The sequence below is a fragment of the Daucus carota genome, chromosome 3 (assembly GCF_001625215.2).
Source record: "Daucus carota subsp. sativus chromosome 3, DH1 v3.0, whole genome shotgun sequence".
Lineage (NCBI taxonomy): Eukaryota > Viridiplantae > Streptophyta > Magnoliopsida > Apiales > Apiaceae > Daucus > Daucus carota.
The window spans coordinates 40907735-40930184 of record NC_030383.2 but is presented as its reverse complement, the minus strand read 5'-3'; the positions used below and the strand labels follow the sequence as shown (position 1 = coordinate 40930184).

At 33.1% G+C, this 22450-nt stretch overlaps 2 protein-coding genes across 2 annotated transcripts; one reads left to right on the top strand and one right to left on the bottom strand.

The window, feature by feature from the left end:
* The first annotated feature begins 6470 nt into the window (after positions 1 to 6470).
* On the top strand, positions 6471 to 7395 carry LOC108212479 (ethylene-responsive transcription factor ERF071). Its single transcript, XM_064090053.1, has 2 exons — positions 6471 to 6522; positions 6884 to 7395. Exons 1-2 carry the CDS (start codon positions 6471 to 6473, stop codon positions 7393 to 7395), a joined length of 564 nt encoding a protein of 187 aa, XP_063946123.1.
* Positions 7396 to 16410: 9015 nt separating this feature from the next.
* On the bottom strand, positions 16411 to 21647 carry LOC108214965 (cyclic nucleotide-gated ion channel 1). The gene is made up of 8 exons (XM_017387243.2): positions 21463 to 21647; positions 20785 to 20938; positions 20033 to 20600; positions 19737 to 19949; positions 18784 to 19064; positions 18229 to 18340; positions 17749 to 17985; positions 16411 to 17336 (listed from the first exon to the last, which is right to left on the bottom strand). Exons 2-8 carry the CDS (start codon positions 20811 to 20813, stop codon positions 16638 to 16640), a joined length of 2139 nt encoding a protein of 712 aa, XP_017242732.1. The 5' UTR covers positions 20814 to 20938; positions 21463 to 21647; the 3' UTR covers positions 16411 to 16637.
* Positions 21648 to 22450: the final 803 nt, after the last annotated feature.

Here is a 22450-nt window from a genome sequence, read left to right as displayed (position 1 = left end):
GCTTTAATCCATAAAGTGCTTTCAATAAAAAGTAAACATACTCTGGAAATTCTGGATCTTCAAAACCAAGAGGCTGACTCACATACACCTCCTCTTCTAGTTCACCATTTAGAAAAGCACTTTTGACATCCATTTGGTAGACCTTGAAGTTTGCATGAGCAGCATAGGCCAAGAAGATTCTTATGGCTTCCAATCTTACAACTGGTGCAAAAGTTTCATCAAAATCAATTCCCTCAGATTGAGAGTATCCTTTAGCCACAAGCCCTGCTTTGTTTCTGGTGACAACTCCATTCTCATCCATCTTGTTCCTGAATACCCACCTTGTGCCTACAATTGTTCTATTTTTAGGCTTGGGTACCAGCTTCCAAACTTTGTTTCTCTCAAATTGATTTAATTCTTCTTGCATGGCAAGAACCCAATCAGCATCTTTGAGAGCATCTTCTATTACTTTGGGTTCATCCTGTAAAAGAAATGTACTGTATAAGCATTCATCTTGAGTAGCTCTTCTTGTTTGTACAGATGCATTTGCATCTCCAATAATTAGTTCAAAAGGATGATCCCTTGTCCACTTTCTCTGAGGTGGAAGTGATTGTCTTGATGATGTAGCTTCATTGTTGTAGTTCAGATTTCCATGTTGGAAATCTCCCCCTAAATTTGACATCTCATTATTTCTGGATTGATTGAAATTTTGAGACATTCTTTCAACTGATGATCCTTGTGGGGTTTCAACTGAGGCCTCCAAAGTAGTTTCAACTGATGCTTCAGTTGAGTTTTCAATGACAGTTGTCTCTTGTACCAAGGTCTCACCAGTTGGAATATTAATTCCAAGATTAATTCCAGCATTCTGAACAGAATCATCACAATCATCATCACTGTCATACAGATCACCTTCACCCTCATTCTCAAATCTGAGATTGTCATGAAATCCTTCATCTGTCAGTCCTTGAATCTTTTTATCATCAAAAACTACATGAATTGATTCCATAACAATGTTGATTCTTAGATTGAATACTCTAAATGATTTTCCATTTGAATATCCAACAAAGATAGCTTCATCTGCTTTGGCTTCAAATTTTCCAAGATTTTCACCTTGATTTCTTAGAACACAACACTTGTATTCAAATACATGAAGAAAGCTAATTGTTGGCTTCTTTCTCTTGAAGAGTTGAATGGGAGTTAAATTGTGAGGCTTGGTAATTAGAGAAATGTTTTCAGTAAAGCAAGCAGTGTTCACAGCTTCAGCCCAAAAATAGGTTGGAAGTTGTGCTTCATTAATCATGGTTCTTGCAGCCTCAATGAGAGTCCTGTTTTTCCTTTCTACCACTCCATTTTGTTGTGGAGTTCTTGGTGCAGAGAACTCATGAATAATTCCCTTATCTTCACAAAATTCTTTCATAACATAATTCTTGAATTCTATCCCATTATCACTTCTTATTCTTTCAACTTTGACATCTGGATTGTTGTCTAATGCCTTGATATGATTGATAATGATTTTCCCAGCTTCATCCTTAGAGTGCAGGAAAAAGGTCCAAGTAAATTTTGAAAAATCATCAACAATCACTAGACAATATTTCTTCTTTGAAATGGACATTATATTGACTGGTCCAAACAAATCCATATGCAAGAGCTGAAGAGGTTTCACAATTGATGAAAGAGATTTGCTTCTGAAAGAGCTTCTCTTTTGCTTTCCTTGCTACCATCTTTGGAGAATTCCAGCTTTGGTATTCCTCTTACCAAATCCTTCTTAACTAACTCATTTAATGTCTTAAAATTTAAATAAGACAATCTTTTGTGCCATAGCCAACTGTCATCTGAGCTTGCTTTGCTGAGAAAACAAGTGATTGATTCAGTCTTGACAGAATTGAAGTCAGCTACATACACATTTCCTTTTCTTTGTCCAATTAGTACCACATTGCTGTCATCTCCTTTGGTGACAACACAGGCTGCGGGAGTGAAATTGACTTTGTATCCTTTGTCACAAAGTTGACCGATGCTAAGTAAATTATGCTTAAGACCAGACACCAATGCAACCTCATCTATGATGACATTCTCTTTTGCTATCAAGCCATATCCCATAGTATATCCTTTGTTGTCATCTCCAAAGGTAATGCTAGGGCCAGCTTTCTCTACAAACTTTGGGAGCAGGGAAGAATCACCAGTCATGTGCCTGGAGCATCCACTATCTAAGTACCACAAATTCTTCTTATGGTTTCCCTGCACACATTTCAAAAACAGATCAAGTTGATTTTGGTACCCAAATTGCTTTGGGTCCAGATTTGTTAGTCTTAACAGCTTTTCCTTTATTCTCAACTTTTCCCTTGGATTGAAGTGGTTCAATCTTTGGTCTTGGTTGAGAGGTTGGAATTTCAACATTGCTCTTAAACACAGGCATTTGAGGCATGCACACATTGTTGATACCATGTATGTTTGAATGAAATTGAGGCATATTAAAAGCATTGAAATATGGATTGAATATGTATGGCATGCTGGTTTGAGTGTATGGATTGTGAGGCAATAAACCAGGCATCATGTTCATGGCAGATAAGTTCATGTGAGAAACAGATGGCATGGGAATAGGCAATGATAAACTAGGAGCAATCACAGTTTTACAATTAGCAGATAGATGATTTACACTACCACATTTACTGCAAGTTTTCCTAGGAGCACTAGCATTGGGTGTGTAATTAGTGTGCTTATTAATTAACTCCAATCTTACCATTTCTATTTCCCTTTTTCTTTTTAGTCTCTTCTGATTTAGACTCACTAGCCTCCAATTTCTTCTTAGTCTTGTTACTGGAATTGTGAATGTTGTTTGCACTCTCACTAGTCTCAGAAGAAATATTCTCACCTTTGACAAAGTTCTTCTTTATAGGACTATATTTCTTATTGAGTTTCTTGAGAACTTTCTTGTCAACTGATGAGTTTTTGTTCAACTGATGACTTTCATCAGTTGAAGCTTTGTTTTTCAACTGATGATCATCATCAGTGTTCTCATCACTTGAACTGATCTCAGAGATCTCACAAGCTTTCTTGTCTCTTTTCCATTCTTTCTCAACAAAGGTCTCTCTGCCTTGAATATTGATAATGTTTGCTGAAACATCTCTTCCAGATTTCCACCTAGCAATTATCTCTTGTTCCTTATCAAGCTGTTTTCTTATGATCTCTTCTCTTTTCAGAACAATCAAGAGATCATCTTTGGCTGTCTGACACTCAATTTTCAATTTCTCAAACTCAATAAATTGAGCTGTAGAGCACTGTTTCTGTCACTAAGAAAGGTGTTAGCTTCCTTAATCCTACTATTTTCCTTAGTGAGAGATTTTAAAGAAACATGCAAATGATACAATTTTGTAGACATTTCATTTATAGTAGCATTGCATTCATCTTTAGTTAACTCAACTAAGTTTGTAGTGAATACCTGACTACTGCTTCCAGTGTTTTCTTCTTGATCTGTCGAGTTGGCCATTAGAGCAAGATTGACAAACTCCTCCTCTTCATCAGAATCATCCCCAGCTGCCCAATCATTCTTTGTAATGAATGCTCTTTCTTTTTGTTTGAGAAGTTCATAATATTTCTTTTTATAATCAATGTTTTCACTTGACCTTTTCTCAACTTTAGGCTTTCTGCATTCATTTGCAAAGTGACCTGCATTCCCACAGTTGAAGCACTTGAATTTTGATCTATCTACCATGCTTCTATCAGACTTGAGATTGCCTTTAAATGATTTTGCAGAATTAAAATTCTTTTTGAATTTCAGTTTGGAGAATCTTCTTGACAGGAAGGCTAGGTGCTCATCAATTCCATCACTTTCTTCACCAGAATCAGCTATATCCTTTTTTTTCCTTTTCCTTTGCTTGACTCTGAGCTCTCTTCTTTGACCAACTTCTTATTTTCTTCACCTTGAGACTTTCCCTTGTCCTTGACAGTATCATCAAGAGATGCAACTAGAGCCACAGATGAATGCCCTTTCTTTTGGCTTTTCTCAATTTCTTCATCTTGTTCCATTTCAAGCTCATAAGTCTTTAAAGTTCCATACAGTCTCTCAAGAGTATAATCTTTGAATTCTTGAGTGTTTCTGAGAGAGACTGTCATAGGTTTCCATTCTTTAGGAAGAGCTCTTAAGAATTTCAAGTTTGAATCCTTAACTTGATATACTCTTCCAAAGAGTTTTAGACCATTTAACAGTTTTTGAAATCTTTTAAATGTGTCACTCAAACCTTCACCAGACTTGAAATGGAATGACTCATATTGTTGAATCAGAACCTGCATTTTGTTTTCTCTTACTTGCTCATTCCCTTCACAAATGGTCCTGATGGTGTCCCAAACTTCTTTGGCACTTGTGCAGCTGATAACACTATCAATCATTTCTTGATCCAAACCATTAAACAGAAGGTTCATGGTTTTCTTATCCTTGTGCACTTCTTCAGTGTCTTCTTGAGAATATTCATGGATAGATTTTGGAATCATCTTGCCTACCATGTCTTCACCATCAACTCCAATACTGGTACAAGCCTTCATGGGGACATGAGGTCCTTTTTCAATGCAGTTTACATAGCTTTCATCAATTGACAACAAATGCAGATGCATTCTCACTTTCCAGTGAAAGTAGTTGTCTTTGTCAAGAACAGGAATCTTCACTCCAGCATCCTTCTTTCCCATCTTTCTCTAGCAGTGTTGATCTTTTTCCCTGTTTGTTGGGAACCTGGCTCTGATACCAATTGTTATTTTACACCAACTATAAGAAAGATTGTAGAAGAAGGGGTTGAATACAATCTTTTACAAAAATAAAAGATTCAAGAACTTAAACACTTTTAAATCAGTAAAACAGAAAAACACCAAGTATTAAAAATACGGGTGGATTGAATGATCCACCCGTGAGATTTTATATTGAAGAATCTGTGGATTGATTACAATTCGCATAGCTGCAGGTTCACCACTTGAACAGTTTCTAACTCTCATATTTTTCTCTCAAGTTTTTGAACCAGTTCAACTGATGCTGCTAACTTGGTTATATACTCCAAGTTTTGCAAAGCTTTTTAACTAGAATACAAATTGCACTCTAATCTAAAACAATGCTGCACATCTTTGTCTTATGCATGCTTTCTGAGATGTCTTCATCTTTGACCATCATCTTGATTTGATCCAGATTGCATTGCATGAGATAAGAATGTTTCTGCTTCTTCTTTATTTTCCTAATCAGGCTTCCATGTCTATTTTAGTGTAATTCGATCCATGTGATTTGTCAGACTTAAGCTCTAGTCACTTTCAACTGCTCTTTGCTTCATCAGTTGAAAGCTCTGGTTACTTTCAACTGCTCTTGACTTCATCAGTTGAAAGCTCTTTCATCAGTTGAATGAATTTCAGACTTCATCAGTTGAATGTTGTTCCAGTCTCAACAGTTGAATTCCTTAGCATCATCAGTTGAATACTTTGTCTTCAGTTGAATGCTTGGTTTTCATCAGTTGAAACATGACCCAGTCTTCATCAGTTGAATAGTTACATTTCATCAGTTGAATATCCTTCACTTAGATAAAATTACATGGCATTGGATATTTACAATTAGTCATCCTATTCTACCCATCCGTTGATAATTCTCAAAGACAAGAAGTATAACAATTACAACTGAAATTTGATAAAGATTCTAAATAAAACATGTTACAAAGTGTTTATGTTATCATCAAAAATTATTGATTCCTGACATTAACATTATGTTATTCTATTAAAAAAACATTATGTTATTTTTTTTAGCATTATTAAAACATTGTGATAGTCTGCAATATATTATGGTGATCTGATATATGTCTATATCTTTATATGTAGTACTTCGTATGTCCCCTAGGTAGTTTAACTTGGAGGACGAGAATTTGACACGCATTTTAATACTCCTAAAAGATTCAGTTTCATAAATTATTTTAATTTTTTTTCTAAATAAAAATTATGATTGTTATCTATATTATATCTTGTTTCATAAAAATCAAGGTTAGATGTCATTTATAATTATGTATACTATTGTACAAAAATAAAGACGAATACCATAAAAAATAGACAATAGACAATTATAGAATTTCTTAACCTTGATTTGAGGTTTATATGATATCTAAATTGGTGATTGAACTCCACAAAAATATAGTATCACTTGACTCGATTTTGCTTAAGAATTGATTGTAGATGATAAATTGTTTGAAGTCATTGATTTTAGATTGATGATTTAATGAATTTTTAGAATTTTAATTATAATTCTTTCCGATTTTAGCGCTCGTTTATGTTATTATTACTCCCCGTCCTTCTCATTTTTTATAGTTTTTTTCCACTGCTTGGCACGTATTTTAAGGTTCCTACTTCTTATAAAACATAGTTCCATAACTTAATTTTGAGATTTTCTTTTTATGTATAAAAATTCAAACGTAAAATATTTATTTAGAAGAAAAAAAATTAAAATAGTTTATGAAATTAAATATTTTAGGAGCCTAAAAATGCATGTCAAATTCTCGTCCTCCAAGATAAACTACCTAGGATACATATGGAGTACTACACATAAAGATATAAACACACATCATATCACCATAATATTGCGAACTACCATTATGTTTCAATAATGCTAAAAAGAATAATATAATGTTAATAATCAAATCCGAACCTAACGTTTGTGACAAAAAAAAAAATCTGAACCTAGCATTAGTGACAAAAAGGGGAAAAAAAAAATCATAGTTCAGTGGCAAATTTCTAAATACACAATAAGTTGGGTGGCGAAAAATCTATATTCCCTTTGTAAAATAAATGTTCGTAAAATATTTTGTCATTTTTTTTGAAATATAATTATTTTTTCGAATCCTTAATATATTTATGTGAACTTGTACAATATTGTTTGTCGATTTATTGCAAACAGGTGGTGAGAATCCAGAACATAGTGTAAAGAGGCAGCGAAAGAATCCATACAGGGGTATAAGACGACGTCCTTGGGGAAAATGGGCGGCTGAGATAAGAGATCCAAAAAAAGGAGCACGTGTTTGGCTGGGTACTTTTAACACTGCTGAAGAAGCTGCCAGAGCTTATGATAAAAAAGCTCTTAAAATCAGAGGCGCTAAAGCCAAACTCAACTTCCCAAACAAGGTCAATGAAGCTCTCAAAATCAGAGGTGCTAAAGCCAAAGTCAACTTCCTAAACAAGGTCGGTGACTCTCACGTCCAGCTCAACACCAAGAAACCATCTGGGTCGAATTCTCCATCAGAATTTTCTGCTGATTATACTAGTCTAAATTCATACGAGGCTTGTAAAAAGTTTTGTGAGAGTCCGTACTTCGATGAGATGGTGGTGGGTCCAGCTAGCATTGAACCAGAGAACGTTGTGGAGGATGACATGCTCAATCTTTGGAGTTTTGACTTTGACATTGTCAATTGATGCTATAGTTATAGACATTACTATAGCCATTTTTCATTTTTATTTTAAGGTATATGTTGCACAATTTTTTCTCTTCATCGAAGAGAAACAATAATAAGTGCGGATAATATGGCCAAAGCTATTGCTTTTTGGTTGTTTTTCATCGTAATTTTGAATTTGTGTTTGACTTGTTTTGATAAATTTACAGATAATTTTGTCATCTTTATTGTTTTAGGCTATTTTTTCATCATAATTTTAAATTTCCATTTGACTTGTTTTAATTATTAATTTATTATTTTGTTATATTTTTTGAGTTGATATGAGTCATATTGTTTAATTCTTCTTTGAAATAGAAAAAATTAATGAAATTTCAAACAATTGTTACTCATATAAAAATGTTCTTGAATTTATAAACTAATTTAATATATTAAACTTAATTATGTGATTTTTCATGTATTATGCATACTTTCTATAATGTACTATAAGTGAACAAAAATATAAACAATATTTTAATCGACATGTGTCATAATTAGCAAAAAAATTGTGTAATTTCGATATATGCTTGAATTAAATACATACATGTATGTATAACAATAAATTAGTACAACAATTATTTTTTTATATTTTTATATAAAAAGGCCTATATGACATTTCTCACCCCCTAGATGTCATAAACCACCCGGGACCCACTCCCAACCCCACTCAATCCACCTCGGTCCCACTAAAGCCTCACTAAGACTCCGGAAAGAACCTAAATGGCTCAAAACAAGCTCACGAGCCAATATTTTACCTCACCTTCTTCCCGCTAGGGCCCACCCTGTTAGGGATAAAAAAATTACGAGATTCAACTTCTAATGCAAAGCGCACACACAAACATATATGACGTGGAAAACTCACGTCCCAACTTGTATTATTAATCAAAACCGTTATCAATAATACAATCAACCAAACTTAATTGGATACTCAAGTCTCCTACTCAAGCATCCGCCCGCAGCGATACCTAAGTCTACATCTTGAGCACACTTATCAAACACAATATGACTATGTATATATAGTCATCTTATACTTAGACAAATCAGAATCTAATTCTAAAACAGCTACATATAATCCTAATCTAATTCTGATTTCTAACTCAAATCAGAATCCAATTCCAACTAGGTTAATACCCAACAATCTTCTTCTAACTTTGTGACCAAGACATACCTTTTATAATAATTGTCTAAACGTAAAATTATTATCCTTATATATTTTGGATCACCAAAGTCCATTCTACAATATATTGTAATGGGTTGATACCTAACACATCCCTGTACACTAGGCCTTGCCAAGGCCCATCTCGGGCCCACAAACCTCCCCATATCTTTGAAAAGTATTGGTTCGCATTTAAGTTTGTCTATATATATATGGGAGAGTTCTGGTACAAATTTACAAACTTAAAAACTTTTTTTTATTTTTTTTATTTTTCATATGTGTTAATTATTAGTTATATAAGGGGTCTGTGTTATCCGTCAAAAAAAAAGGGGGATCTGTGTTGACAATAATTAAAAATTCATCACTAGTCAAATAGAAAACATATAAATAAACTATGCGTTCAACACATATATAATTAGGGTTCAACATTTTCTTAACATATTTTATTGAACATGATTAAAATTGTGTTGGAGAAGTACATAAATCAAGTTTTTAATGTAAGAACTAAGTTAAACGTATTATATAACCAATATTTATGTTTCTAGACCCTACTCAAACTCCAGAAGTATAGTTTAAGTACCTCTATAAATATATTCAATAAATTGATAATTAGTGTTCAACACCCGATGTTGAACCCCAGTTACAAATGTGTTGAATTCACGATTTATTTATGCGTTATTTTTAAAATTTGTGATGTTTTTTTGAAAATTTTCAACATGGATACTTTCTATAACTAAGGATTAACACGATGGAAGAATAAAAAAATTCAAAAAAAAAGTTTGTAAGTTTGTAACTTAAAAAAGTTTTTATTTGATCTTTTATATATATATATATATATATATATATATATATATATATATATAGAGAGAGAGAGAGAGAGAGATGGGGGGGTGTTAGTGATCAAATACAAACTAAAAACATGTTCCAAAATCACTATTTATAACTACTGGAATCACTAGTTTATACTGCATTAATTACTGTTTGATATAGTAAAATATGCATTTTTTATTTTTCATAATTAAGAAAATCTACCTTTTTTAACTACAAGTTGTCGATTATTAATGATCAATTAGGGTAATAGAAGGTTCATGATGGTAGTAAGTGATGCGAGGAGGCATGTGTTGGTGGTAAGTTGACGCTAATTGTGATAGGTTATGGTGGCAAACGGCGGTGGATATCAGTGATGGTAGTTGGTGGTGCCTAGTCATAAAAAATATTTGGAATACGAGTGAAAATGATGATTATATACGTTGTATATATGTGTATGTATATATATTCGCGATATATGCTATATATGAATTAGTGATTTGTGATGTATAAATTAGTGATTTCTGTAGTAAAACATAGTGATAAAAAATTGACCAGAGAATATTTTTAGTTTGTAGGGCTAATTTGCTTTGTATTGGAGTAAGATTATATATATATATATATATATATATATATATATATATATATATATATATATATATATATGGTATGGTTCATTGAGGAACTAATTATATTGGGTAACTTAGGAACTATGATCTGAGCCATGCACGTGTCTATAAGACAACTGGTACAACTGCTCTAACGCAAGTACAGAACATGCATGCCTATCTTTTAGCAAAAGAAATACAATAATTTATACAGAACATGTGTAACTAAGATTAAATATATAATGACTAATATAATTATTAAAATGAGTTCCATACTCTCTTTTTTATTTTTTTATTTTATTATAACTTTTTCATAAGTTATTTGTATTCAAAAAAAATACAGTACACAAACAAAATTATAATATGTCCGGTATGTTCTATATTTTGTGTTCTGTACTTTTTTATCTAGTATAAGACAATTAAAATATTTTTTATATTCTTATTAGTTTTTAGATTCTGGAATATTCAAAATATGTAAAAATTAATATAATATGAATGTACAGAACATAGGATATAAATACAGAACACGGGATATTTAAAATATATAGAATACTAATGTAAGTTTTATTCATTTAATTATATATTTTTATCATAATTTACTTGTATTCTCGTGGAGTATTATAATATATAGTTTTCTATAACATTTATTTTGTACATTTTGTTTAGTTATTTTAAAATTAAAATTTCTGAGAGAATGTAAAATAAAAATTAAAAAATTATTTTATACACAAATAAGTAAGTATCATGTATAAATTAGAAAATATTAAACATAAAAACATTAAAATAAATATATATCGAAGTACTATATGTATTTAGCAAAATAAATAAAAAAACATATAATATTGTACTAAAACAAATAATAACACCGGAAAACACAAAAACTATATAAATAACAAAAAAATACAGTGCGCAAAAAAAATTAAAATTTAAAATATTTTTGTATGTTCTGTATTTTTCTACATTATATTTTATAAATAGATCATATCATATGTCTCACTCTACGTGTCCAGTGTTTAGGTTTACGTGGGTGTGTTTTAAGAGATAGTTTCGCCGTAGTATAAAACTGTTAGAGAGTTCCTAGGTTACTCAATTTACGAGTTCCCACTGAGAAGCCCCATATATATATATATATATATATATATATATATATATATATATATATATATATATATATATATATATATATATCATTGCTCAAAACAGAACACTGTTAAAAAAAGAACAACACAGAACACTTTAGAATCAAATATAGAATCTCATCTAAAACTTGAATTAAATTCAAATTTTAAGTTGAATAACATTTTATTATGAATGATAATAGTATCCACCATGTTTAATAATAAATATTTATTAAAAATAACATGATTCTATGTAAAATAATCGTGCAAAAAATATATTTATATGATTCTATTCTGGATTTTGTTCTGGATTCTATAATATTTCATGTCAATAATTTGGATGAGTTTGGATGTTAGATTTCATATATTAAGTTTAATAACCTTAACAAATAATTATTTGTGAAAAATGAAGTGTTATGACAGTGTTCTGTGTTGTTCTTTTTTTAGTGTTCTGTGTACAGTACAACCCTATATATATATATATATATATATATATATATATATATATATATATATATATATATATATATATATATATATATATATATAGGGTTGCACTCCAGAAAGAACACTTTAAAAAAAGAACAACAAAGAACACTATCATAACACTTCATTTTTTATAAAAAAAATGATTTGTTAAGATTATAATTATATGGTTAAACACCAATTAAACTTAATATATGAAATCTAACACCCCAAACTCATCAAAATTATTACTATGAAATATTATAGAATCCAGAATAGAATCAAGAACAGAATCCAGAATAGAATCATATAGATATATTTTTTGCACGATTATTTTACATAGAATCATGTTATTTTTAATTTATATTTATTGTCAAACATGGTGGATACTGTTTTTATTCATAATAAAACGTTAATCACCTTAAAATTTGAATTTAATTCAAGTTTTTGATGAGATTCTACATTTGATTCTAAAGTGTTCTGTGTTCTTTTTTTAAGAGTGTTCTGTTTTGAGCAATGACCTATATATATAGAGAGAGAGAGTTTTACTCCAATAGAAACCTCCTTAGTCTAGAAACTAAAAACCAAGCTGAAATATCACTAAATCCTAAAGCAAATATGTTAGGTCCGTATATAGGTATAATTAAGCTAGAAGGGGGGGTTGAATAGCTTAATCACCAAATTAAAAATTTATGGCGTTTTAAAAAGTTTATCTCCTTTTTAAAATCTTGTGTTGTGAGTTATAGCAGTTGTAAATGCGGAAGCTAAATGCAAAGAAAGGAAAATACCACACGAGAGATTTTTATCCTGGTTTGCAATGGCGAAACCCCTAACGGATTCGCTCACCCCTAGTCCAGTCCCCGAGCTCCTCCCCGGACTCGAGATTTTCACTATAAGAAGAAATGTACTCCTTACAGGTGGCGGAGAAGCCTTTACAAATATAAATCTTGGTACGTAACTTCCCGTTACTACCTCACTATAAATGTAAAATTACAAGACTTTATCTCGGAACGTAACTTCCCGTTACTTCCTCAAAATCTATGTATCTCCAAGAGTAGTCTTTGTACTTCTAAGCCTTTTGCCGGTCTTGGGTCTTAGGTATTAGATCTTGGATCTTTCTTCTTCCTCACGGTGCAATGACTATCAACTTCCCGTCGATACGTCAAGGACTTGGGTCTTAGAACGAAGATCACCTCACTTCACTTCACCTCACTGCAAAAATTAGAAAACAATATCTACGAAAATATCCTTTGTTTAAAAAGAGATTTGGTTCCGCAATGTCAATCCAATAACCACGGTTAATTATAATGATCAATTTATTATAACATAAATATAACAGTGGTTAGTATAACAATTTATATCTCGCGGAAAATATAAATAGTTGATTTTAATACTGAGCACGTCACGAAAGGAGGGCGCGCTACACGTATGACTGATTGGTGTTGGGTGATATATAAGTATATAGTGCAGTTAATAATCACACCCACACACACGAGATCGAAAAATAAACAAGTAACTTGTTCGATTAGTACCCCACGATAGCGGAAAGGCCCAAACGGGGTTTTTCACCAAGACAAGTAAAATCACACCCAACACACACGTTCGGAAGATAAACACATAAACCACGTAACTTATCTTAATGATATCCCCACCAAGCACAGGGCTGAAAAATGGGTGTCTCACTAAAACAAGAAGGGTATGGGAGTGATGGGAATGGGAGCACAACTTATGAGTTAGTGAGCAAGTAAAGTTAGTGCACAATATTCCCGATAATAACGAGTGGCCAACTCGTGTATTTTGAAATCAAGAGAGCTTTAAGATGAAGAGAATGTTTTGTATAAAAGCCCTTTGAAAATGGTCGGTTAAGACACGAATAAAATGAAGCTAAAAATAAACCACTTACACGATTTTTGCAAAAAGTTCGCCGGAAAAATTCGTCGGAGGTTCGATACAACTTTAAGTACACGAACGAATTAGGGCAGCCCTTCGGAAGGTGTAGAAGAGTGGTTAAAGAATATGCTAAGATGAACGAGGCTTGGTTGAATGAGAACAAAGCTTCGGGGTTTAAACCTTGTGTATATTGAAGTATATGATGAATCGAAGGTTTAAAAACAAAGTGAAAGAAGTGGGCACTTGAATAGACTTTGGGAGAGTGTTTGCTTCTTCAAAATCTCAGCATGTATTTGGCTATTAGCTTAAAAGAAAATGGGTGGGGGGGAGGCAAGTATTTATAGGCAAAAATAAAGGATGATGTCATGGATGACATTATATGGATGAAGTCATTCATTACATCATAAAGCAAACCTTGGTCACCAAGGTTGTCCCCTTGTCCCCTTGTCCCCCAACAACCATAAAGTGGCTTTTTGACATATAGAAATGCTGAATTCTCAGCTCCAATAATCTTCTAGAAGTTGCACGCAAATCGAGATAACGGTAATAAATCCGTTACACTTAAATAATGTGATTTTTCGAACGTGTGAGATAAATTCCAGAAAAATTATGATAAATCTTAGAATATTGGAAAATTGCACTCTGGAAATTTTGGTGATTTTTGGTCAACCCTAACTTGGTCAAACGTTCAGCCGAAGTTAGGACAGATAGCCAGAAAACGCAGAAAAATGAAAGTTCTCGAAAAATTCCGAAACTTTTACCATGCATTAAGAATAATGTATAACTGGCTAATCTCAAGTTTCAAGTCAATTTGGCAAGAGGAAGTATTTTATTTGGATTTAACACGATTAAATCAGCCTTTCTGATTTCGAATAAAATACTACAATTCTTTTGAAATATCCGAAGAGGGATTTAGACCAAACTTAAAACTTGAATAAATACTTTAAAATAAATTCCCATAAAGATAAAATACTTTGGTGAGTTGGGAACTATTTTAAAGTACTTAAACCGATTTTCTAAGATTTAAATTGGTTTATGAAAAACCGAAACAATTTGTCTTTTAAAAACTCGAAAAGACCTTTTGACGAATATCTTGATACCAAAATACTTAGAAATAAAGTGTTCATGATAAATCATGATTTTGATACATTGAAAAGCCTTTCTAAGTATTGTGAATATTTTTCTCCGAAAAATAAAGAATTTGAGAGACCGGGAAAAATATTTCAAAGGTATATTTAAAAATGATATTAATATATTTCAAGACCAATATTAATATGAAGAAGATAAATCCTTGATTTAGAAAAATTAAATCATTGAAGATCAAAGGATTTATGATTTTAAAAGATTTAAAATAATTTATTCCGAGAGACAATAAAACATTTAAATATGGAATAAATTACTTTAAATAAAAATTTTGTTTTAATGTCACATGAGTGGTCTAAAGAATATCACACAAGGATAATCCTTTTTCGAGCTTCATGTATTTTAATGTTGCAATAGGAAGATTAAGGAACTCATATTTTACGATTCCTCAACATGTGTATTGCATAACAGAAATATTCCTTTAATAATAAATGTATTTTTAGTACGAAGGAATAATAGGTATTTTAAAACTGACTTGCCAAAAATAACTTTTAACTTTTGATTAATCAATTAAATCAATGACCTATTTGGGAGGATTACTAAGTGAATTTAAATTCAATGTTTATCACAAATACCAAAACAAATATAAATAAATTTATATCGAAGATATCCTTTCAAAATACCACTAAATTCTTAAACAACCCCATCTCCACCTCCATCTTCACCAACCCTACCTCCATCTTCACCAACCCCACCTCCACATCCGTCACTGCCACCACCTCCGTCTCACCTCCTCCATAACCTCCACCACCTCTATGTCGCCCGCCCCCTCCATCTCCACCTCCATTATTTCTCTAACAACACAATCTCCACCACCATCTTCACCAATCCCATCTTGGTCGCTGCTTCAACCTTCTTCAGCCCCGTTCATACTTCTTTCTCCACCTCGGCTCAACTTCAAAACGCGGCGGAGCCGTCACTATTCCGGCAACGCTCCAACCCCTTACTTCAAGCCACCCACACCTTCGCTACAATCATCCTTCCTCCATCTCCACATTCACCTCCACCATCTCCACCACCGTCACCACCATCTGAATCGAAAACGTGAACAGATCTGGAGATTTGAGCAGTTTTTGGAACATATATGGAGATTCTGGGCTATTTCTGCAAGTTTTCACTAATTCTTGCTACACAGATCACTAAATCCTAAAGAGAATATCACTAAATTGTACTGCGAATATCACTAACTTGTATTGGTTTCTAGTTTTTATTTTAAAAGTGGTTTCTATTTGATCATGAACCTATATATATATAGATATATATATATATATATATATATATATATATATATATATATATATATATATATATATGTATGTATGTATGTATGTATGTATGTATAGTCATACTCCAATACAAACTAAATACAAACAGTGCGATTATATAGAATGGGGTTTTGAGATCAGGGTCGGGGTGGAGACTAGGGGAACCATGGTGGGGTCAAGTTTTGGCTCTTAAGGCTGTTTGGAGCCTGTCCAGGGCCCGTGCGGAGCCTTAACGAGGCTCTAGCGGGTCCAGGATGGATTGAGTGGGGTGAGGGTGGACCCTAGATGGCTGATGACATATAGGGGATGAGTGATGACATATAGGAGATGGGTAATGTCATTTATATATAGTTTCTCTTAGTTTGTATTTTAGTTTTTATTTTAGTAATTTGTATTTGAATAATTGCCTTTATATTACTGCCGAGTGTCAATGCTCAATACCAAGTGAGAGATACTCTAAGTTAATACCCTGGAATGGTTGAATTGATTAAAATACATGCAGCTGATATCACAAGTAAGAGTGTTAACAAATGCTAAAACCATAGCCCATCTGCAAAACCCTTGATCAAAATTATATGTCTGTAGGAGCACTTTGACTTTTCAGGCAAGAGGCGTTCAATTTGTACAACCAAACCGCTACTTCTAATCACTAAATTTAAAGGGATATACAACTTAAGACAGAGAAGGGCCTAAGAACTTGAAAAAACAATAACTAAATGCTTTACAATAATGACATTTAATGAAGACAGTGATGAGCTTATGTACTGTTTATTTATCTATTTATCTTCAGCAGTAAAATCAGGTTCTGCTGGCTTTTGGAGCAACATTGGTGGTACTCTGTCCGGTATCCTTGCTTTTCTTGTACTATTGCGTCGTAAAGCACGTAGCGCATTAGCAGCAAATCTTGAAGCATAGATTGTGGCGCCTAAACTTGGTGAGCTACCGGTGCCTTTGGCCAGGGCAGTTTGTAACCTATCTTCCTCTTCTCGAAGTGATTCCTCCATTTTCTTCCTACAGTGTCGTCGCCAAGCAGCCTGTATGAAGCAAGCTGCCCAAGTCTTCCATTGCTGTGAGTAAAATCTAAATGTATGGCGTAGCTGCTTGCTGTGGAGTCGCCTATACTGAGATGCAACAAATTTCAAATCATCGGCCAAGAGGGCAAAGGCCTCGACTTCTGAGAGGACTCTAACAGTTCTTGTAGAAATTGGGAGATTTGATGACGAATGAGGATCTAGGGCCCAAGTGAGTAGCTCCTCCCCACAAAAGTCGCCAGCTTTTAAACAATCAGAGTTGAAGAAGCCTGTCCGTCCTCCATTAGTGGTAACAGTTAGTAACTTGCCTCGCATTACAAACAGCATCTCATCCACTGGGTCCCCCTCTCTTACAATATAGCTATCCTCAGTGTGCAGCACTGGCTTAAGGCAGTCACAGAGAGCATCCAACAATTGCTCATCCATCTTTTCAAACATGGGCACCTTTAATGATAGGAAACATTAAATATATAAGTGTGAGAGAAAACATATATTACTTAAGTGTGAATGTGGAACTTTAACTAAACATCATTTCAATTGCACCCTGGAAAAAATATAAAAACAAATTTCTATAATCTATTATTATCATCAAAGGTAAAGTTATCCAACACACACATTATAATACTTAATTAAATGTGCAGACTGCTTTTCAAGATCACTACTGCACAAAACTACAGAAACCTTGCACACAACATATTTCAGAAGTGTATGTTCCAGAAATATAGATGAACATGCAGGAATATTCGAGCGTCAAAATATTTCTTACAAAACTAAAAGGAGGTCAGCAAAGTTATTTGATATTTATGTTTGTTTTTTTTAACTAGAAGCTACTATGTCAATTAAAAGAGAAACCCACCCTAGTCAGCAGAGCCAAACAAAGATGTCGTTTGATATCCCTTCTAAGATCCTTGGGAAGGTTACGGATCAGATTCTCTTCATCAACACCTCTAGTTTCCTGCCATTTGTATTGCTCATACCGCCTAATTCGTTCTCTCAGATTTGCAGGCAGCAAACGGTGGGACATCCATTGTTCTGCGTCTCGTCTTTTTACTCTCATCTCCTCCAATCTTTTAGTTGTTGATTGTAGATATGTCTGGTATGCAAAGAGAAGACTTCAAAATAACTAATATTAAAGTAAGCAAAGTGTAATAACAGATTTTGTGTCATTCAAATGTAGCACGACTTCATTCAAACAAAGTGATATCAGGTGCAGAGGATTCATTGATCTTAACAAATGCACAGTTCTATGAACTACAAAATATAACTTCAACTGTGAACGTTTAAGTCTCTCTAGAGTAAGAAAGTAAAAGAAACCCAATGAAATAGTGTTACAGACCTGCATATTTCCGATGAGAAATGAGAATAGAACCAAGCCAGAGATTGAAATGAATACTGCAAAGCATATTTCCCAAACATAGGTGCTTGTTTTCAGATTTTGGCCTAGCGAACTGCAACATAAATTAGATAAAAAATCGCATACTGCTTATAGAAATAACAAAGAGATTGATCAATTAAAAGTATAGCTACTAGTCTACTACTACTTTTCTTTCTTTTATTAAACAAACTACCTATCACATAAACATAACCAGGATCGAAATACGCCAAAGTCATTGGTTACTGGTTAAAATCATTCAGAAGACAAGCCTCATGCATATAACTGTTCTATTACTTTACAAGAATATGAATTTCACACACATGTGAGAGCAAATCAATATTATAATATCAAACATAACAAAGTATGATACATCAATTGTCTTTTGAGAAACCAACTGATATTTTCCTTGTGAAAAGATTAAGAAAGTTTGACTCATATGCATAACAACGCCTTAAATATCCAATGACATGCTTTATATTATTGTATCATACTATCTTCAGTTTATTGTACTCATACCTTAAGTTCTGCAAGCCCCACCAAAAACAATAAAATAACTTTTGGGGAAAATCCTTAGACTCCACAATTCCAGAATTGAGAGCATCATGATATATTCCAAAATCGAAGATTGTTGTATTTGGTGTTTTTATCGGGCATGATGCATTCAAAAGTAAATCAAAATTCTTTTTATCATCACAATGAAATGAAGAACGTATGCAGTCCTTGGAATTTTGACATGCTTCACGCCAACATGTTGTTTCCCTCTCTATTGAGCTTAAGTACCAAAAGGCTCCAAGCACCTGAAAGTTCATCTCCTGTTAAGCTCTGATAGATCTTAAAAGTTTATCAAGGCATATTAAGCTCTGATAGATCTGAGAATATTATTAACACAAGGACACATTTAACTTCATCAATATTTTAACAAATAATAGCAGTGCGTGTGAATGCATGCGAGTGTTTATAGTAATCACAAAAAAGAGAATTCTATGGCTATGTTTGCTTGCAAGGAGTTTAACACCCGTAAATTAAGAATTTGTACTCATGGTTACGATGTATAATCCAATATATGATCTTCTAAATATATAATCAACTTCTAGTTCTATACAAAGGGGGCAACTGATCTAATTCTCTCTCTCTCTCTCTCTGAGTATTATTAAGCTCATGGTACATATCCACAAAAGTGAGTGGGCTGTAGTTTATGATATTAATAAAACACTTAAATATATGATATGCCATAACATCAGAACATGCAATTCATCTAGTCAACAATCTTTGGAAATATAGACCCCAAAAAATAAACATAGCAGATGCATGAAGCTTAGTAGTTTGTTTAAAGTGCTACTAGATTATGACTCGTGAGGCAAGATGTGTATGTGAAGGCGTTGGGTATTTTGAACCTATTTATATTGCCCCTGAGTAGTTTCTTTTTTCCTTTATATAAAGTGCATGTGTTAGCCAGAAACAGTACTTACATGACTGGCAAGCATGTAGAGGAAAAGGTTGAATGCAGCACCAGCCCATGCCGTTTCAGTAAGTATGCCCGAAGTTCGCGTGACTTCTTTGTACAAAGGGAATACTCGAAGAACCCTGGGTATATATTGAAAAAGAACAATATACTTCAACAAATTCTTGGTGTGCAGCGGATCTGAACCTCTCATGTGTGGAATAATGATTACAACTGCAACCTATAGACATTAGGATGTAAAGATAAAAATTTGTAGTTCACTATGATAAAAAGCATATATACCGTATTGATGTCAATCCTTACCTGTGGTAGTGGAAGAACTGCTAGAATATCAATCAAGAAGTACGATAGCACATATCTCTTTGCTATTGCAGAAGCATCTTCAACTAAAACACCTCTTCCGAAAACTCGTGAAGACGGAGCAATAAAACCAGTACGAAACTGAAAAATAATATGAACTATGTAGAAGATATCGGTGAAAGAGCGCAAAACGCAAGCAGTAGTCTCCAACTTCTTATCCAGCATTAGACACTTCTTCACATCATTGATGACTGGAATGTAAAAGAACAAAGGATCAAGAGACAACGCAATTATGCAAGATATCACGAATATCTTGTTCCACTTCTGTAGCAAGGGTCCCTGCGGATCAAGTATTGTTTTGCTAGAACCTACGCCTTTTGCCAAAAGGCTGCTGAAGGAATGAGATTTAAATGATCTTTGCAGGTTTACTATCCTTTCAGAACTGCGCTCAAATCCTAGTCTGAACTTGCGTGAGACTGCATTCATTGATAATCCAAATTTTGATGATTGAATTCCTTCATTTGTAGATACTAGTCCATCAGAGCTTTTCTCTGATTTCCAATCCTGAAATCTGCACATAAGGAATATTAAGCGAGTGTACAATGACTATACAAACATGAGGTTCAGAGTTTAAGGTTTACCATAACTGAGGAAGCATATAACACAGGTAGATTGTAATTTGACATCTTAACAACGAACAAATTAAATGATACAAGCAATTACGGAGACCAATGGTTCGGGGAAGTAAGACTTACTGCACAAATTTATCTTGTCTGTAACTCATACTGCAAGCTTATGTGCAAGATACAGCAGAGAATGGATGATCAAACTCTAAGCTTCCAATGAAAAGTCAAAACAGGAAGCCATTCAGACAAAAACTCCTTCGGGTAGTCTCGAAGGCATGATATGCTGCAAGAGCAAAACAAAACTGTAAACATCAAGAACATTGCCAGAATCAAAACCATAACCTCCAATCATCCATCACACAACAAAATAACAAAAACTGCAATTTAACACGAAACTCGAGCAACAAGGCATTCGTGAAATTCGTTAAAACTAGACTATATTCAGAAATGATTGTACCTAGTTAATATCGACAACACTTCACAAACCTCATTCCCTTATTCATTTGGGTAAAGCAACCATAGACTAAAAAGTCAAAACACTGGCACAAAATTACTTCAATCTATGTATACAAGTATTCGTCAACACTATTAATGTTAAGTGACCAGTTCTCCGCGGTCACGTTACGTGATCGGTTCTCGTCCGTGGATCATGTCATATCAAACATGTAAACATCAATTCAACATCAATTTTCTACTCAAATCCGAAATAAAAGAAAATCAACAAACACAAAGTAATATTGTAATAACAAACTACAGTGAGCAATAAAAGTGATAATTAGCGGAAAAAATGAAAAAAGAGGCGCGTACCAGAATGAAGAAGAATCAGAAGAAGAGGAAAGTGCAAGAGACAATAGAAATACAAGTAGTTAAGAAGGGAAGCTTCGGGGAGACTTCTGAGTGGCGATAAGCAAAACCATCATTTTCATGGTCGCTTTGACGTGTTCAATGGAGTGTCTGTGTGTAGATATGTTTATGTTAATGTTGGGTTGTATATGCAAAATTGGTAAAACAAATGACCAAAGTGATTAGAGCCCCACGGATGTTTTGAGTGGGCTTGACTTTGGCAGCCAATCAAATTATCATGTCCGAATTTAAATAACGGATTCTGTATATTTTTTATATAGTCTTGGATTTTTATGGACTCTTATCCCATTAATAATGATGATATACAGCATGTAAAAGGTTTCCGCTCATCAAAATTTTTCACCTAAATAAAAGGTATTTCATCGGTCTTTTTTTACATGTTCATTTTCAAAATATATTTTGTCTCTATTTATATGTGCACTTAGACTTTCAAAATAAATTTATTGATAGTTTTTCAAATCTATCTCCATAATTTCTATTTCCAAGTCTTGACTTATTTAAAATTTGGTTGAATTCATGTTTTCAAGACAATAATTAAGGGTATTCTATCATTTTAAAAATATTAACTAGATGGACTCAGTAAAAAAGTTTAGAATTTTTTCTCAAAATGAACATATAAAAAGAAACGGAGGAAGAAGTAATTGTTGGTGTGCGCCCATAAACACACACTTTTTGATAAATCTAAACAAAGCACAATATCTATATTATTCCAAAAAGTTCCTGGCATATCATGTAAAGTTTTTGGAGATCAAGGTCACTAACGCCATATACCAATGATAATTTTTTATAAAAAGAGAGCTTCATCTTTATTTTTCATTTTTGTATTATATGTAAAATAATTAGTCAAAATGATAAACACAGATTATGCAATATGTATTTAGTTTGGGAAGATATTATATTTTGATATTGTCTATAATACTTTGACTATAAT

Excerpts from the sequence above, each read along its gene's own strand:
- LOC108212479 (XM_064090053.1), top strand. The coding sequence starts at position 6,471 with ATGCATGTCAAATTCTCGTCCTCCAAGATAAACTACCTAGGATACATA. Across the intron at positions 6,523-6,883 it reads CTACCTAGGATACATATGGA|GTGGTGAGAATCCAGAACAT; the intron begins GTACTACACATA and ends TATTGCAAACAG.
- LOC108214965 (XM_017387243.2), bottom strand. The coding sequence starts at position 20,813 with ATGAGTTACAGACAAGATAAATTTGTGCA. Across the intron at positions 19,950-20,032 it reads CAGTTCTTCCACTACCACAG|GTTGCAGTTGTAATCATTAT; the intron begins GTAAGGATTGAC and ends TAATGTCTATAG. Across the intron at positions 17,337-17,748 it reads GTTTGGCTCTGCTGACTAGG|GTGCCCATGTTTGAAAAGAT; the intron begins GTGGGTTTCTCT and ends CTATCATTAAAG.